Here is a 17,489-nt window from a genome sequence, read left to right as displayed (position 1 = left end):
TTTGCGTCAATTACAAGTGTAATTACCCTTGTTTGAAGTTTACAAAGTTTTCAATTGAACCCTCATCAGCCTTCGGGGGTTGGGGGGTCGTCTGGTGTTGATATGCATCAAAGCGATCTATCCCTTATTAAAAATACTTTCAAAATAAAACTTAAGCTAATTACAATACAGTACAAGCTTATCATTCTATTGTGCCATGAAGTTTTGTCCAGCAGGGGGCGATGTGATGCCACAGCTGGCACATCGGTTCGCTCCAGCGGCAGCACACACAATAACACAGTCACTGTGAGTCGAAAAAGCCCCAATGGGCAGATTATTGCGAGATCAAAGGGTTTACCATGAAGAATATTCCGGACACAGACACCATGAGCCGGCTGAGTTTGTCTGAGAGGGGCTGGAAAGGTTCGGGCTTGCCAGATATGGGATTGACTCGCTCCACTCTGGAATATTTGGCTTCAAACTGAGGCCGCAGCTCCTCCTGATGGACGACACACATTCCACTTGTGAACTATTGAACTGCGGATGCTTTTATCAGAACATAATTACGGTGTCATATTTAGACGAGGCACGAAAATGGAGAGGAAATCATAAAAGGCGACCACAAGGCGCGGTGGGGGTGGGGGGTGGGGGGGTGTCTGTATTTGAGGCTCCTGCTGACCTACCTCCTCCTCCTCCCAGTCAATGAGATCCCAGTCGTAAGTCAGCTCGGCCCTCCTCCGCTTCCAGAACTCCAGGAAGACGGTGGCTGCGGGGATCCATCACATTATTGATCAGCAACACAAGTCTGACTGCTAATTGTGGGTGGAATCAAAGGGAACGTCCCAAATACAAAACAGTCATTATCGATGCTCATTACAGCCTCCAGCTCGCACTTGTTTAGTCTTTGGCGAAAGAAAACATCCACTGTTTCATCCTAAATCCCCTTTGATGGAAAAGGATCCATTTTTACATTCAACATTCAATGGGTACAATTCCGTCTGCAGCGCACTTTTGCTTTTGTATTGCAAAAACAGTGATGATGTCGGTTTTTCTGTCATGTATTCTGGATTAGTCAGAATCATTATATCATCCATCCATCCATTATCTCTCCATCTCTCCACCCATCCATCCATTCATCATCCATTATATCATCCATCCATCCATCTATCCAGCCTTTATCTATCCATCCATTATATCATCTATCCATCCTATCATCCATCCATCCATCATCCATCCATTATCTATCCATCCATCCATCTACTGTATCATCCACCCATCATCCATCCATTATATATCCATCCATTATATCATCCATCCATCCATCTATCCAGCCATTATCTATCCATCATCCATCCATCCATTATATCATCTATCCATCCTATCATCCATCCATCCATCCATCATCCATCCATTATCTATCCATCCATCCATCTACTGTATCATCCACCCATCATCCATCCATTATATATCCATCCATTATATCATCCATCCATCCATCTATCCAGCCATTATCTATCCATCATCCATCCATCCATCCATTATATCATCTATCCATCCTATCATCCATCCATCCATCCATCATCCATCCATTATCTATCCATCCATCCATCTACTGTATCATCCACCCATCATCCATCCATTATATATACATCCATTATATCATCCATCCAGCCATCCATCATATAATCCATCCATCCATCATCCATTATATCATCCATCCATCCATCTATCCAGCCATTATCTATCCATCATCCATCCATCCATTATATCATCTATCCATCCTATCATCCATCCATCATCCATCAATTATATATCCATCCATTATATCATCCATCCATCCATCATCCATTATATCATCCATCCATCCATCTATACAGCCATTATCTATCCATCATCCATCCATCCATTATATAATCCATCCGTCCATTATATCATCCACCCATCCATCCATTATATAATCCATCCATCCATCATCCATTATATCATCCATCCATCCATTATATCATCTATCCATCCTATCATGCATCCACCCATCCATTCATTCATCCATCATCCATCCATTATCTATCTATCCATCCATCTATCATCCACCCATCATCCATCCATTATATATCCATCCATTATATCATCCATCCATCCATCCATCATATCATTCATCTATCCATCCATCCATGATCTATTCATCATCCATCCACCCACCCATCCATCATCCATCCATCATCCATCCATCCACCCAAAATGTTTTATAGCGTCAGTCAAAATGGAGCATTGTATAATGTTTTGATACAATTCTTATACTGCATTGTGCAGGGTTACCTACGGTCATGGCTCGCATGTATCAGACCTATTTTGACTTCAAAAACACTAAAGCATGCAAGCAACAACTTTTTGATGGCTATTAAACATGTTGAAGTTGAATATAACTTGACCCACTTTTTTAAGAGACACAAAAGCACACTACATTGGTTCCCCTGGGAAAAACAATGTTTTACAGGCACACACACATCAGACCTCAAGTGCACTCAGTGGCGCAGTACTGCCTAGTTTGGTCTACTCTGCCAAAAGCTTTCATGCTGAATTCTGAGCTACGCGCCACAGTCAGCTAGCCGGAACCTCTTTGGGCTCTACAGCTCGCCACTGCCTTCATTCAGCCCAAACATAGAACACTATGTGCCAAGTGTTCCCTCTGGGCACCGGCCATTGTTTTTCACAATGGCAGAAAGATGGACGAGGGCCAGAAACTGCGGTAACATTCACAGTCCACAACACAATGACGATATAAGTGGGAAATGCAGCAATATACCATGCTCATAATCATCATACGTATTATGCAGGCACATATTCATATTTACACAGCAGATTGCATACACACAATGTAAGGAACAGCATGGACCTACCCCAAATAGCCATGAAGATAGCGAAGAAAACAGTACCACCGTTGTCAAACAGATGAGTCACCTTGACACACAACAGAGGTTTCTATCAAACATGCTTGACAAGCAAAATTCAGATTCACACTCACCGGACACAACATTAATCACACGCCTTTTCATATCATCTATTAGAAGAAAATTCCATATTTACAACGATAACACAGCTCATTTTTCAAGTGCTGTAGTGTTAGTTTTAATTAGTTTGTTTCTTTGTGAGCAATGCTCTGCCAATGATCCGAATGGTGCAGTTGTTTGTAGTAGTGTGGAATCGCACTGCATCATATTGATTTATTTTTGCCTTTCTCTTGTCTCAATTACGGTAAACAAGAGGGTCAGTTCTTGCGGAGCATTGTACTCTCACAATATAAGTGGAAAGCAATTAATTATGACCCCCGGATAGACAATGGGTCTGTCCAAGTGGGCGATTGGAGACAGACCAACACCTACGTCATGCCTGAAGTCATGTCATGCAGATTTGACATGGTGCCATAAAGTTCACAAAGGGGAAGTCAACCTAAAAAAAAATCTTTACAATAAAATCTTCTATGCACCCCCACTAGTCTAAAAACGGCATTTTGATTAACTTATTCACTTCCAGCCATTTTCACTGAAGCAACCCCCTTCGCTCCCGGCTGTTGGACTGGATTTTGACTGAAGGCCCACAGAATATTGTGTTCTATTGCTATAAAAACATGGAACCTACCAAAAAAACTATTAGAGTCTCTTATATATAATTGTATCTGTTTCTGTTTTACAGCAATTAGCATTAGAATATAGCTAAGTTTCATCATTATTCACAAATCTGTATAGAACTGTGGGTAAATGAGCTTTTTTTCCCCAACATGGCGCTGGTTGATCTCTTACACTCTGCTGCCACCTGTTGGTCGTTTTTGTACTAACTACCATTTCCTCAACCGTTCTCTGCCATTGAGAGGCTGCATCAAACCCTTCTGTATGCTCTAGCATAAAAAATACAATAAATAAAAAAAACTTTTAAAAAAACGTATAAATACGTCTTTGGGACACTTAAGACATTTAAAATAGAATGTATTTATACGTTTTGGGGAGCAAATTAGTTAATATTGCGTTTGTGGAATATGGCTAAGGCTAAGCAGAACAATCCACTTGTTTTTAGCCATCTTAGGGGGCGGCCATTTTGCCACTTGCTGTCAATTAAAAATGACATCACAGTTTCCCAGGGTTCAGGTAAGGACCAATCACGGCTTAACTGTTTTCTGAGTTTCATTTTCAAGCTAAGCTATGATTGGTCGCTACCTGAGTACTGAAACTGCGATGTCATATTCAATGCAAGTGTCAAAATGGCCGCCCCCTTACAAGGACAAAATGGGTGGATTTAGCAATACGTCATATTCCACAAGCGCAATATCCATTATTCATCCGAATGCCGTGTTTAGACTAGTTGGAACACATAGAACATGAAATTGGAAAGACATGTTTGGGTTGACTTCCTCTTTAAGCATTAATAGTAATAACGAGTGTAATATAGTTATAACAAGCAGTACAGAAAAATGAATGGATTTATGTTGAAGCCACCCCCAGATATCCTGGCGCCACTTGCCCATAGCAACATTTTAGCTTTTTGGTTTCACCACATTTGTATATATATTCCCTCCCAAAAATTTAGAAATCAGGCCGTAAAGCAACAAAATGTGGAAAAAGCAATGCAAATACCTTGCAGATTCCGTTAACTGCGCCTAGTGGCACCAAATTGCATTTTTATCAGTACAATTTTTGAACAAACAGCAGACCTTTGCGTAGACACAGCTGTCATTCAGCCTCCACGGCTTGCAGGTCTCCTCACACATTGGACACATAGTGATCGTGGTTGCTTCACAAATTTCTTTACTAGAAGAACAAGCAGAGAGTTCCGTTAGAAAACAAAACGTGAACTGTATGCACGGCTTGCTAGTAGTAACCCCCAGGCGCTGTCACCTGACCTGACTTGGCTGGAGTCCATGGTGAAGAGGCCGTAGAGGAAGACAAAGACGCCAACCAGAGCAGCGGGGATCAGCATGCCGGTGTACCAGCCCAACCACGCAAAGTAAAGACCAATTTTCTCTCCGAAGTAGCGCCTGGCGGCCACAGACAAGGAAGTACACAGCCTTTCAAATGTGTACAAGCCACTGCTGTCATGTTTTGGTTCTGTCATGCTTTGGTTTTGGTTTTGGTTCTGTCATGTTCAGTTTCTGCTTTCCTTGTGTGTTTTCCTTGTCTTGTTGATTGTGACCCTGCCCTTCCTTGTGTTGTCCAATCAGTGCCCTCAGCCACTTGTGTCTGGTCCAGGTGTGTCTTGTTGCGTCATTAGTGTTGGTGTATTTAGTCTGCTGTCTCTCCTCTGTCTGTGTTGGTGCATTGTGGTATGTATGTTTGTCCTCATGTCATGCTGCCTGTTTTCTGTTCCCTCCCAAGTTCTAGTTCAAGTTCATGTTTTGTTGCTGTCTGTTTTTTGTTCCCTCTTTTGTTCAAGTTCAAGTTCATGCTTTGTTTTATGTTTTTGAACTTTGGAAACCTTTTTGTTAATAGAAATTAAATCCCTTTTTTCTTTTTGGACTACACCCCTGCCTCCTTGCTCTGCCTTCCCGCATCTGGGTCCTAAAGCCCCCCGTTTTGACAACTGCCACTTTAAAATCAGAGTACACTATTGTTACTGTGAAAAATGAAAAAAAATTGAGTCTTTAAAATGCTAATTTTATTCACATTTATGAAATTTAATATAAAGGCGATAATTAAAGTCCCTAAAATGTGTGTGTGGGGGGGAAACCCTCATACATATATCTAAATCTGACACACCACAGAGAAGAGTAATAATGTTGATAATCCTGCCAAATTTGCATGACGGGAATAAAAAAAAAAGGTCAAGTATATGAAATGAGGCTTCAAAATGGTGAAAAATCAAATTGTTTTTTCTATGGGTGTGAATTGCCTCGTACCTGGCGATTCGATTCGTATCACGATTCATAGGTCACAAGTCAATTCAAAACCGATTAATCCTGATACGAATCTATAAATTGATTACAGACGCTCCCCTACTTACGAACATTCGAGTTACGAACAACGGTACATACGAACATGTCTGCGCGCATGTCAAAAAATGTTCGGAAAGAGATGCTGTAAGTTAGATTTTTGTATTGCGCACCTTTTTCCGAGTACTGTAGTGCTTCTTTCCGCCACTAATACCGACGCTTGGCGCTGTGAGAGCTCACCCAGCATTGGAGGCTCAGCAACGTGTCGAGGAGGAGGAAGAAGAAGAAACGCCTGTCGCTCATAGATAAAGCCATCGCACTCTTCGAGCAGCAAGACCCAAATATTGAACGTTGCACAAAGGTTGCAAATCAATTGAATGATGCCATACAGTGCTACCGCATCATTTATGATGAAAAAAGAAGAAAACTGCAATCGTCGTTAGATCGCTTCTTTCGGCCAGTTTCTAGTAAATCCTCCAAGGAAGATACTCATCAACCCTCAACTTCTTCCTACATTGAAGTTACGGAGGAGGAAGTAACTTTTGAAGCCCATTCCAGCGACGACGAAGAACCTCTCATGATATAAAATCCTCCTCTTCCTCCTCCTCCATCAAATCCTTAAGCATTGAGTACATCTTCCAAAAGTAAGTTAAACTTCATTTTATTTATCTTATTACGTACATGTACATACTGTGTGTGTCTCTCGCTTTCTCTCTCTAACATACGTAGTACAGTACTGTACGTATTCTCTTTAAACATAAATTATAATACAAAATATAGCACTGAAGCAACTTACGAACAAATTCACCTTACGAACGATCGCTCGGAACGTAACTCGTTCGTAAGTTGGGGAGCGTCTGTACTGCGATTTTTTACAAATTCAAATTTAGAAAATACTAATCAGTAAACTTCTACATGTACACTGTAAGATTTGTATGAAAATGTATTTATTTATCTGAAAATTCAGGCTTAGAACTGAGCCACTGCATTTGACAAACAGGTTGCAGTCTGTTTCATGTTTGAACAGCACTGAAATCAAATATTAAGGCTTAATGTTCCATTAATATAACATTCTTCCATGCTTAATGTGTGAATCTTAACCCTAAGTAAGACGTTTTGTTGAATATTCCCATAAAAAATTGATGTTTAAAAATCGATTCGACCGCATATCGAATCGATTTGAGAATTGCGCGCTGCAATATCGCGATATATTGCCGAATCGATTTTTTCTAACACCCCTAGTTTTCTCAGTACTCAAACATTGTGGCCGTGTACCGTGAATGCACCGAAACCACGCCCCACTCGGCTGTCGACTGTCAATCCAATTCTACTTCTACGACCTGGAAAAAAGGGATGCTACTTGTCTTATCATCTTTCTTATACCGAAAAATATAATTCCTTTAAAGTCTCCAGGGGCTGCAATATATCCTGTGGTCGCAGGGCTTTTCATCACTGTGACAACGACGCACTCTAATGCAGTCTCTGTACGCTCAGCTGTGATTGGTTGTTACCTGAGACATGAGCAACATTGATGTCATCTTCAGTAATGCAATTTTAACCAGACTACCATATTTAGACCAGTTGGACTGCATAGAACATATTATTGTCCCCCCGCCCCCCCTTTTTTTTTGGGGGGGGGGGTGTCTTCACCTTTAAATGATCAAATCTGGTTCCTATCAAGAGTCACTGTTTTGTTTTTGGCAGCTGTTCCTCCAACCCAAGTCATGAAGTACTTTGCGGAGGCGGAAAGCTAACAGGAAACCGCTGTTTAGCGTGGATAATGCAGATGGCGAGAATTTAGGTCTCATTCCACTTTGCAGGAGTTTACCGAGGCGCTTTTTAAAACGTGCAGTGTTTGACAAATGAATCTGCTCACACAACTGATTAAAACCCTACAAGGCAGCGTAGACATAAAAAACTAGGTTACTCAGTATCTCTCACTTCTTGATGTATTTAAAGCCAAGCTGTGGCTCATAATTAGGACATACAATCTTATGTGAGGGGAAACTACGAGTCACCTCATCCAAAAGCCGAGTACCTGATGAGGTCCAGAGGCTGGTACTTGTACCAGATCCCCCAGCGAGCCCAGCGCTCATAAAGCAGGTGCCGGTGGTTCTGGGCACCATGCGTCTTAATGGGATGTCTGCTCTTGTATCCACCCTGGTGAGAAAAAACAGAACAGATAAGAAGGAAGACTTTTCAGCACAAATGTCACACTTCTTACCTCGTGTGGAGGAAAGGCAGCCTCATACGTGTTGTTTCCCAATAACCGATTGATACCTGAAGATTACATTTCAAATCAGTCAAGAAGTGAGTCTAAAACGACTCCTCTTAACATTAACAATTGATCCGCATATGCAAGTCTTAAACACATGAGAGGCGTTAGAACAATATGAATTTTAAAGAGCTGCCTGCACTTGAAAACAACCCGCTAGCCACTGCTTTTTATTATGCACGTTGTAAAATCCAGAAAATGAACACGACGGACTGTGTGCAAATATTCTTGTGGCATCCGTTGAAGCTCCTCATAGATGAGGCGTTGATTAGCAAAGTCTGTTGGCTGTCATATAAGAAATGCGTTATATTCTGTGACAGGACAAAGAAAAAGAAAAAAAAAAGGACAATGATAATATAGGACTGTTTACGTTTTTTTAAAAAGACATATGGGTCCACATTATTGAACAGCATTGTTAATGAAATATCCAAAGGTAGAGCACCACCTAATGTGCCCGGTGAGTGTACATCTAATAAGTGCTGAGTGAGCCTGAAAAACTGCCAAAAGACGCTTGTGGCCGATTGGTCTGGACTGGGCTCGTAAAACGGACTATACATTCTCACAGCAGCGGACATCAGCATGCTTATAAGAAAACATGACGACTACTAAATATCAGTGGAGGGAACACTCAATGGTGTTGTAAATAAGGCTGTAACAAAATTCACCAGGGTGCACCACGATCAAGTTTTCATGAAGTGTTAGCAGCACTTAGTTGCTGCCTTGTGGTTTCAGTGACACGCAGGCAGAAGAAAAGCAGAAAAGATTAACCATGGAGAACCCAAGAACCCTTTTCTTCTTTGGAAAATTATGAATTATACATTAAATGACTGCTAGAAGTTCACTGAACACCAAAATATATGTTTTTTCATTGTTTTTTTCAATGTATTCCCTAATTTAGGATTAGGGCGAAATTTGACCCTTTGGGATTTAGGGGTATCAAATCGAAAAATCAGAATAACAAGAAAGTAACAAGAAAATAATCAATCAAATACACAGCTACATTGAACAATATATATTTTTTGTTTTATTTGTTGCATTTTAGCCATCTTGTCACCACCACTCTGGCTCATGTAAGTGCAATATTCATCCACTAGATGGCCCCATGCAGGGGTCAGAAGTGGCACTCTGGACTTTTGAAGTTAAATTTGTAAAAAAAAAAGGTCTTTGTTATTTGAGTAGCAGAATTTATAGGGCCCCGTGGGTTCTCCGGGGTTAAAAAAATAAGATATATTATGGCCTTTGTGCATTTATTATAGTGATGTATGCTTGGTGCTGATTCTATGCTGCTGAATACTAAAATTGATGTTGGCCTCATACCTATTTTTAACTTTCCATCCTCATACTTAGTGCGCTGCAGGACATGGTGGACGATTCTGCTTCTGGTCGAGTTGGAGAAGAAAGTCTCTCTGTTGTTGATAGTGAAGCTGGGTGGCAAGGAATGGCACAATCCGTTAGCTACCGTCCCTTTGAGAAGATGCTATCATTAGCCATCATTAGCAACTCAATTCACGCTTAAGATGTTTGGTTAACTGATTTGTCTTGGGCCCTTAAATGACTAACTAACCATGATGTGTTACTAACAAGCGAAGCGACATATGAGCGACATGATGTCTTACTGATGCATGCGCGCTCGACTAAACGGAGCCGTGTAGCAGTCGGTCTCCTCCAGGTCGGGCAGCGCCTCTTTGTCCAGCTTCATGGGATTTCTGGGAAGCCAGCTCTTGATCTGACGACATCTCAGATGAAAGCGGCTGCGCAGATGGAGCCGCAGCAGGACGGGATTAACGGCACAGATTAAGATTAACATGAAGATTGTCTACTTTGACATTATAAAGTGGATCATTAACTTTTACTCCGGCACCGACATGCCTTGACATCTCAATCCGCGCTACAGACACACTGCAATTTAAACTGTATTCAAAAAGGGGAAAAGAAGTAGTGAAATGAGGAATATTTTAGTTAATTTACGCAAAATGATCTGAAAATTTGAGTTGTTATCAAGGTAGCCTCAAAACCCTCGATGCCTTGAAACTAGCGTATTAATACTATACATACACCTATAAAATGGTGGTATTTCCTTTTTTAAACAAAACATACTCTCAATAACAAGTTTTAACACCTTATTCAGCCAAGGCAACATAAAACAAAGAGAATTACATATTGTTGATTTAGCCAAACCACTTAACTTTGCCTTATGAAAATCCGCTAGCCAAATGCTAACACAAAACGCTGATTGCTATGAACAGGCTAATGAAACTAGCATTGATGTCGCAATACTTCTACAACTTATTTTTTAGCACAGTGGTAGAATACAATAATCTTCACAGCTATGATGTTCAAACTGTTTAATTATTTACATTCTTTTAAACTATAGTTGATTTTGGGCAGACTCGCTTGTACATAACAATTTCTGTCAGATTGAATTATGCTAGGCTGACACGCGGGGTTTACCATCTTCGCAGGCCTATTATAGCTACGATGAGAACATTTGTAAACAATATTTGATAGAGCCATTTGTTTCCATGATACTGCTTATGGCAGTCCTTAACAATACATGCAGTTTATCAGGGCCGCTATCTCATCCTCTTGGCACTTTGAAATTCATCCCTCCATAACTCAAACTGATTTCATTTGGGGTCCAGACTCAAATTGCAATCTTGTGAGCCGCCTCACATTCTACTCGAGGCGCTGGAAAATGACTTAACGATGCTGCCAACCCGGTATTGATTAGACAAATATAAACGGGGACTCTGCGAACACGGGGTTTATGCCTGCTATGAAGAAAGCAGGTAGTCAGGGACAAATATTGATATGGATGGCAGCAAGCTGCCATCGCCTGCACATGGTCCATTTGTTCAGCCTTACAGGGATGTGAGTTAGTGATAGACCATTAGTAAACACTGAGAGACATATTTACGTTTGAGTGTTCAATTCAGTACAACAGCTTTGGAAAAGACTGAGCTAAAGCTAACGGTCATCATTCCTCACCAAGTCATACACAAGTGCGGCTATTTGGGAAATGGTATGAAAAGTTAAGTACAAATTGGACTATTTTCCAGCAACATGGGCATGCTAAAATATTGAATGACTGTGATTCTTTTTTTTTTTTTCCCTTTCTCTCTTTTTATTATTTTTTTATTATTTTTTTTATTATTTTTTTGCGCGTTGATGTACTTCCGGGTCAGCGTGGATCCTGTTGCCTAGAATGCGCGTCTGAGAGGCGGCGGCACCATAGTAGATTTGAGTCTCCAAGGTTCCAGAATGTGGTTATGTGGATGGAAGCCGTGCTTTATATCAAGTATCAAGTTTAATATCTTTGTATTTTAAACCCATTTTCGAAATAAAATTCTATTAAGCTTTCACACTGCTGTACACGCTCCATCCTCGTCGCTTTTGGTCACACCGAAGATGACCCGGAAGTACATCAATTCGTTAAAAAAATAAAATAAAATTGTGTCCCCTCGCAATATAAATAAATGAATAAAACTTTTGCGTTATCTCGCAATCTTTGCGAGGGAATGCAAAGTTGTTTCCCCCCCTGCCATGTCACCCTAGTGGCTCCACAAAGTTTTTTTGTTTTTTTTTGGAGAATGACTGTGATTCAAATTCCACCATATCAGATAGTATAATGAACAATTTCAAGTTATGTAGATTTTTTCATATAGGATTTTTTTTCCCCAACACAAAGCGGCTTTGTTTGTGATTGTTGATTTGTCACCGCAATGCTTCTGTCTGCTTGCAGAGAGATAAGACAGAAATTTGGAGTCCTGCGCGGAGCTTGGACATCACTTGAACATCACTTCAAAGCGCGACTGCATCCTTCTAAAAATAGTATGCAAATAACAAGCCTGTGCCACTCGTTGGTGTTTGACTGAAAGATGATAGATAGTTTAATGGAAAATCCTCGTCATAGCGAGTGAGTGACAGTATTGTTCTGTGAAAAGAGTCCTTGACATGTTCATTCCTGCAGTCTTTAAAATGATTGGAGAGTTTAATTCGCTATCATTGTTGAGACAAAATAACAATGACTACAATGCATTGCATCAATGATTCTCATTGTGTATTCTATTCTTATGCTTTTATTACAATCCTGAAAAGAAAATCCAATCTATGGTGTCTCCTCAAGGCCTGCCTATTTTTTTCCCCATTGCCATTTAACCATCTAGCTTTCAGTTTAACAAATACTACAATCCGAAAAGACATACCTGCCCAAGGTTTTGCTTTTCCAGTCTGTAAAGTGGGATTTTTTCCTTCCGCAGGAAAAGAGAGACACATTAAAGAAGCTTCCAGCCACTGAAAGAAAATATGCGGTGCAATTAAATCCCTTGTTTTGTTACCTGAAAGGCATCCGGATGTTCATCTGCTCTGCATATTTGCAAAGTGTGTCCCAGGGAGTGTGGATTTTGACGAACATGATGTCATTGTTCGTCAAGGAAGGCTTTTAGAATCAGAGAAAAGCACAAAGTGTTGGATTATTATTATTTTTTTTTTTAAACATCTTTATCACCAATCTTTTTTTCTTTTTTTTAATTAATCGAATACCTCTTTATTTTGTATACATACTGTACAATATATATATATATTTTTTTTTAAATATATATTTTTTTGTACAGTATGTATACAAAATAAAAAGGTATTCGATTTATTAAAAAAACACTGTTCATTCCTTCTAGCAAGAATTTAACAGCATTTTTTTTGTCATATATATATATATTTTTTTATCTTTGAGAATAGTTGTCACCTCCTTTTCCAGCATTAAGCCCTGAGCACGTAAATTCTTCTCAAAGGTGCACCTCTTCTCCACCAGCGGACTGGACTTCTTATAAACCAGGATGTAGTCGATGCGCTTTTTCCCGTCGCGGAAGAAGAGCCCAGATGGATCTGATGGATTCCTGCCCTGCAGCAGCAATGAAGGGCGAGATGATAAACACCAGCTTGGAATGCTAAAAGTGATGCGACAGTTGTGTAACATCTTTAAAGGTTTATCAGCATGAAGTTGGATTAGTGAGGGTACGTTACCTTCAGGGATTCTGTGCGGGCCTCGAGTTTAGCCCGTGTGCTGGTTTTTCGGGGTAGGAGGGACCCCTCTATTCTGGTTTCACATGCAGTTGCCTCTGACTCCTCTGTGTAGTCATCCTTGCAATCCTCTGATGGACACGCGCATGCACAAAGAGCACAATTGCACATGTAAAAAATATCTGACGTATTTGCAAGATTAAAAGAATTTGGGATTTTTCTTTATACTAAGTTTTCATTTCAAATTCAGTTAGTTATTTTTTAGGGTGGGTTTGTTGCTTTTTTTTTTTTAGTTTTGTTTTAGTTTTTATTAGTTTTAGTATTAGATTATATATATATATATATATATATATATATATATATATATATATATATATATATATATATATATATATATATATATATATATATATATGGAGTATTTGTCGAGTTCTTCTTTGGTACTCCAAATATTATTAAAATAATTCAAATTTATTACATTTTAAATTTAAATTCATCTCTGAAAGCTCATGTATGGAATTAATTGACAAAGATGCAAACAAAGGACATTCTCGCTGCAGTTAGGTAGTTAGTAGTACTAGTATAGTTATAGTTAGTTTCTATAAACATAAAATGTAGTTTTTGTTATGTATCGAGGTTGGGGGTTGGTCAAAAACACTTCATTTTATTTACAAAAATGATTTTTCAATTAATTTTTGGGTATTTTGTTCATTTTCACCTCTGTACCCGAAAAAAAATTCAAAAGAGCTGACATTTTACACAAAGGGAAAAGATGACTGCTCGCACCAACAAGAAAACTGGAAAGGGTCACGTTAGTTTGAAAAACAAAACAGAAAAAAAAAAAAAAGCTCATGTCACTGATGTAAAAGTTTTAGCAGTTTTGAAACCGTGATTTTTTAAAACTGTGGTCTACCTTGAAATCAGGAATTAGCCCAAGCATATTAATGACATGTACATGGTATTTGTCAGACTTGTGATGTGGTATCAGTGCAAAATCGGAGCATTTTTATGAGTACCGATACCATGAAAACATGCTTTTTTTTTTTTTTAATGTTATAATAAACAGTATATACTGTATACTGTTTTGAAGTATTTGACACAACCGTGCAGTCACTTTGAAAGTACAGAAAAACAAAAAGCTGAATTTTGAGATGAAAAATGAAGAACATTTTTTTTTTTTTAGGAGAGAAATACTGTAGTGCATACACAGGAAAATACAATGCGCAATGCAGACATTTTATGGTAATGAACCTTACGCACACCAGCATATATCTTCTAGTATGTATTTTTTTTTCTTCACAACACTGTGCCCCCGGGGTTGACAGTACACTGAGATAAATGAAAGACTCCTTCAGCAAGGAACATTTCCATACACTATTATACCTTCTACTTCATGCGCCTGAAACTGCACATTACATTAGAACGTTTGATCTTTTTCTTTTTTTCTCGTGCCCTCTGCATAAAGACAAGTATGGAGAAAATGATGGCCATGATGGCGTAACGATGCATCAAACATAAAAAACAGGTAACTTTTAATTATATTTGTCACGGACCTGATGCGGCTGAGTAGCAGTTAATTACGGGTAGTAGAAGTCAACAATTGTAAAATTGCACTTCACAGGTGCGTATAACAAGGGCCCATTTTCAAGGTTGAAGTGTTTGGATACCATCAGTGGCTGGGAAAAACGTGAGTGGAATGTGATTAGCCAACATTATCATAGATGGTGGAAATTCTGCTAAAAAGCTTGCGACATAATCTTGTTATAATCCTGTAAACATCATCTTTTGGTGTGAATATGACAACCCCTAAGGCAAGCGTTTACACACAAACACACACACACACTGTCATGTGTGATGCAGACGAGTGACGTAACTCCTGTCTGCGATGGTACTGACCTGTCTGTGGCGGCAAGAGGCTGCAGGAGGTGCTGATGCTCTGACTCAGAACCTCCACTTGGGCTTTGGGCTCCGGGCTCAGAGGTACAGACAGGAAGTGGTTGAGGTTGATGGGATGGGTCTGACTCTGGGCCAGGCAGGGCAGACTGCGGCGGGACGGCTTCAGGCTCTTCTCCTTCAGAATCTCGCTGATGCTGGTGTGCATGCCTGGAGAAGTGGAGAGGTGATTTAAAGGCGAAGTCCCCCCCCCAAATTTTTTTTGGACAATAATAGACTATGACTTAAGCAGAAAAAACACAGCAGTTTTTATCAATATCAAAAGGTGGCCATTTTGCCACTTGTTGTTGAGTGAAAATGACATCACAGTTGCTCAGGGCTCAGGTAACAACCAATCACAGATGAGCTTCAGAAAACAGGTGAGCTGTGATTGGCCGTTGCCTGAGCGCTGACCAACTGTGATGTCATCTTCAGTAGACAGCAGGTGGAAAAATGGCCGCCCCCTGACATGGATAAAAATGGCTGGATTTTGCTACATAACTCCATCCATCCATTTTCTTGACTGCTTTTCCTCACAAGGGTCGCGGGGGTGCTGGAGCCTATCCCAGCTGGCTTTGGGCAGTAGGCGGGGTACACCCTGAACTGGTTGCCAGCCAATCACAGGGCACACAGAGACAAACAACCATCCACACTCACAATCACACTTACGGACAATTTGGAGTGTTCAATTAACCTGCCATGCATGTCTTTGGAATGTGGGAGGAAACCGGAGCACCCGGAGAAAACCCACGCAAGCACAGGGAGAACATGCAAACTCCACCCAGGAAGGCCGAAGCCCGGACTCGATCTCACGTCCTCTGCACTGGGAGGCGGACGTGCTAACCAGTCAGCCACCGTGCTGCCGCTACATAACTCATATTCCTCAAATGTAATTTAAATGTAATTTTATTCAAAATGTCATGTTTAGACTAGTGAGGTCATGTATAACATATTATTGTCATGAAATGTTTAAGGTTGACTTTCACTTTAATGGAAGAAACAAGAATGTAAACAATAGTTCCCATAATGTTTTCTTCATCTACTGACTCCCTCCCACACTCCAAAAATATGCACGGAAGAAGATTAAATTATCAATAGGTGTGAATGTACAGTAAGTGTGAATTAGGGATGAACAATTATCATTATGAGAAGTCTTTTATTATTAGCATTGTGTCTTCTCATAGCAAATGGGGCAAGCATTTTATTTTAAAAAGAAAAAGAAAAAAAAGGCTCTAGTTTTTTAGAGTGCTCAAACAATTTCAGTGGGGATTATGTTAAAGAGTGTTCATCCATTTCAATGAACAAATGTGGGCTGCAAATCTTTGCTAAATCAAAAATGGGAGTGGCCAAGCTTCGGTATGAAGACTTAACAGAGCCGTTAGTAGCTTGACGACTCTTAACTTGCATTTGATTTTTTCCCTTTTGTAAGAACATTCATTCACTTGTACGATCGAAACCCTCTGCCTTGCTACAATTTCTTCCTTTAAAAATAATAATGTCAGTTTTGATTTTAGGTTGAAATGATGTCTGACTGCATTTCATTGGAGACATAATAAATTTGGTCTGGCAGAATATTTATAAAAAATAAAAATAAAATAAAAAGCTTTTCAATGTGATTCATTTTGAGTAGAGCCCGAATAGTAAACATAAACAAGAATCATGACTTTGTTAACAAGCACTGAAAATTAAAGGCTCATAAAAAGAGAATTGCAGGCTGACCCGATATATGAGCTCGTGTTACATTACACATAGGCTGCATGTCTAATGGCCACTGCGGCTGAGAAGTCCGATGCGTGGAGGAGTGAAAGGGCTTATAAACGGCAAATGCAAACGTGACTTCTGTGCCACATATAAATCATACAGACAAGTATACAAACACTTAACCCGTGGGCAGTATTTTATTTTGAAATGGCTTGGTCAGAACCAACAAAAAGCCAAAAAATGGTCACAATAACGCCTAGGGGTTAAATACTCGTTTACATATTTATGCAGGGAATTTTTAACAAATGCAGTACAAACTAAAATGTTTGTTTTTTTAGACCAAAGTGGTTATGTTGTCAAAACAGTTTGATTATAAAATAAATCACGAAAGGAAACCGATTGCGTGATGGGAGTTCACCACTTTCTTGCTTTCTCAGTGAATAACAGCAGTTTGTTATTGCTCAAGTGTATGCATAATGCAGCAGGGCAGTTGCTATGAAGGCGTGCATTCTGTCTAATTTAAGATTGTTTGACCCTCTCATCCAAAAGAACAATTTGCAAAAGAGGCGACATTCTCATTGCAGCTTCTGCATTAAAGCTTTTGCTGTGAATATCCATCCAAATCCTTTAGTTTTTTCCTCAGCTGGAGTCTATCACAGCAGACCTTGG

At 39.8% G+C, this 17,489-nt stretch overlaps 1 protein-coding gene across 2 annotated transcripts in view; it reads right to left on the bottom strand.

The window, feature by feature from the left end:
* The window catches only part of ano3 (anoctamin 3), a 41,132-nt gene that overhangs the window by 11,198 nt on the left and 12,445 nt on the right, over positions 1 to 17,489 (bottom strand). Inside the window, exons 2-15 of one of the 2 annotated variants that reach the window (XM_077567952.1) lie at positions 15,084 to 15,290; positions 13,191 to 13,318; positions 12,913 to 13,068; positions 12,509 to 12,609; positions 12,377 to 12,421; positions 9,788 to 9,922; positions 9,489 to 9,595; positions 8,121 to 8,176; positions 7,935 to 8,056; positions 4,871 to 5,005; positions 4,682 to 4,778; positions 2,877 to 2,937; positions 663 to 745; positions 338 to 478 (exon numbers count right to left, since the gene is read on the bottom strand). In XM_077567952.1, the coding sequence (XP_077424078.1) occupies positions 338 to 478; positions 663 to 745; positions 2,877 to 2,937; positions 4,682 to 4,778; positions 4,871 to 5,005; positions 7,935 to 8,056; positions 8,121 to 8,176; positions 9,489 to 9,595; positions 9,788 to 9,922; positions 12,377 to 12,421; positions 12,509 to 12,609; positions 12,913 to 13,068; positions 13,191 to 13,318; positions 15,084 to 15,290 (1,574 nt within the window). Of the gene's footprint in view, positions 1 to 337; positions 479 to 662; positions 746 to 2,876; positions 2,938 to 4,681; positions 4,779 to 4,870; positions 5,006 to 7,934; positions 8,057 to 8,120; positions 8,177 to 9,488; positions 9,596 to 9,787; positions 9,923 to 12,376; positions 12,426 to 12,508; positions 12,610 to 12,912; positions 13,069 to 13,190; positions 13,319 to 15,083; positions 15,291 to 17,489 lie in introns of both variants that reach the window. The other variant, XM_077567951.1, reaches the window with a different exon arrangement.

The sequence above is a fragment of the Vanacampus margaritifer genome, chromosome 6 (assembly GCF_051991255.1).
Source record: "Vanacampus margaritifer isolate UIUO_Vmar chromosome 6, RoL_Vmar_1.0, whole genome shotgun sequence".
In the NCBI taxonomy this organism is placed as follows: Eukaryota; Metazoa; Chordata; class Actinopteri; order Syngnathiformes; family Syngnathidae; genus Vanacampus; species Vanacampus margaritifer.
Note: the sequence above shows the minus strand (reverse complement) of the source record. Positions and strands in the feature narration are given on the sequence as shown.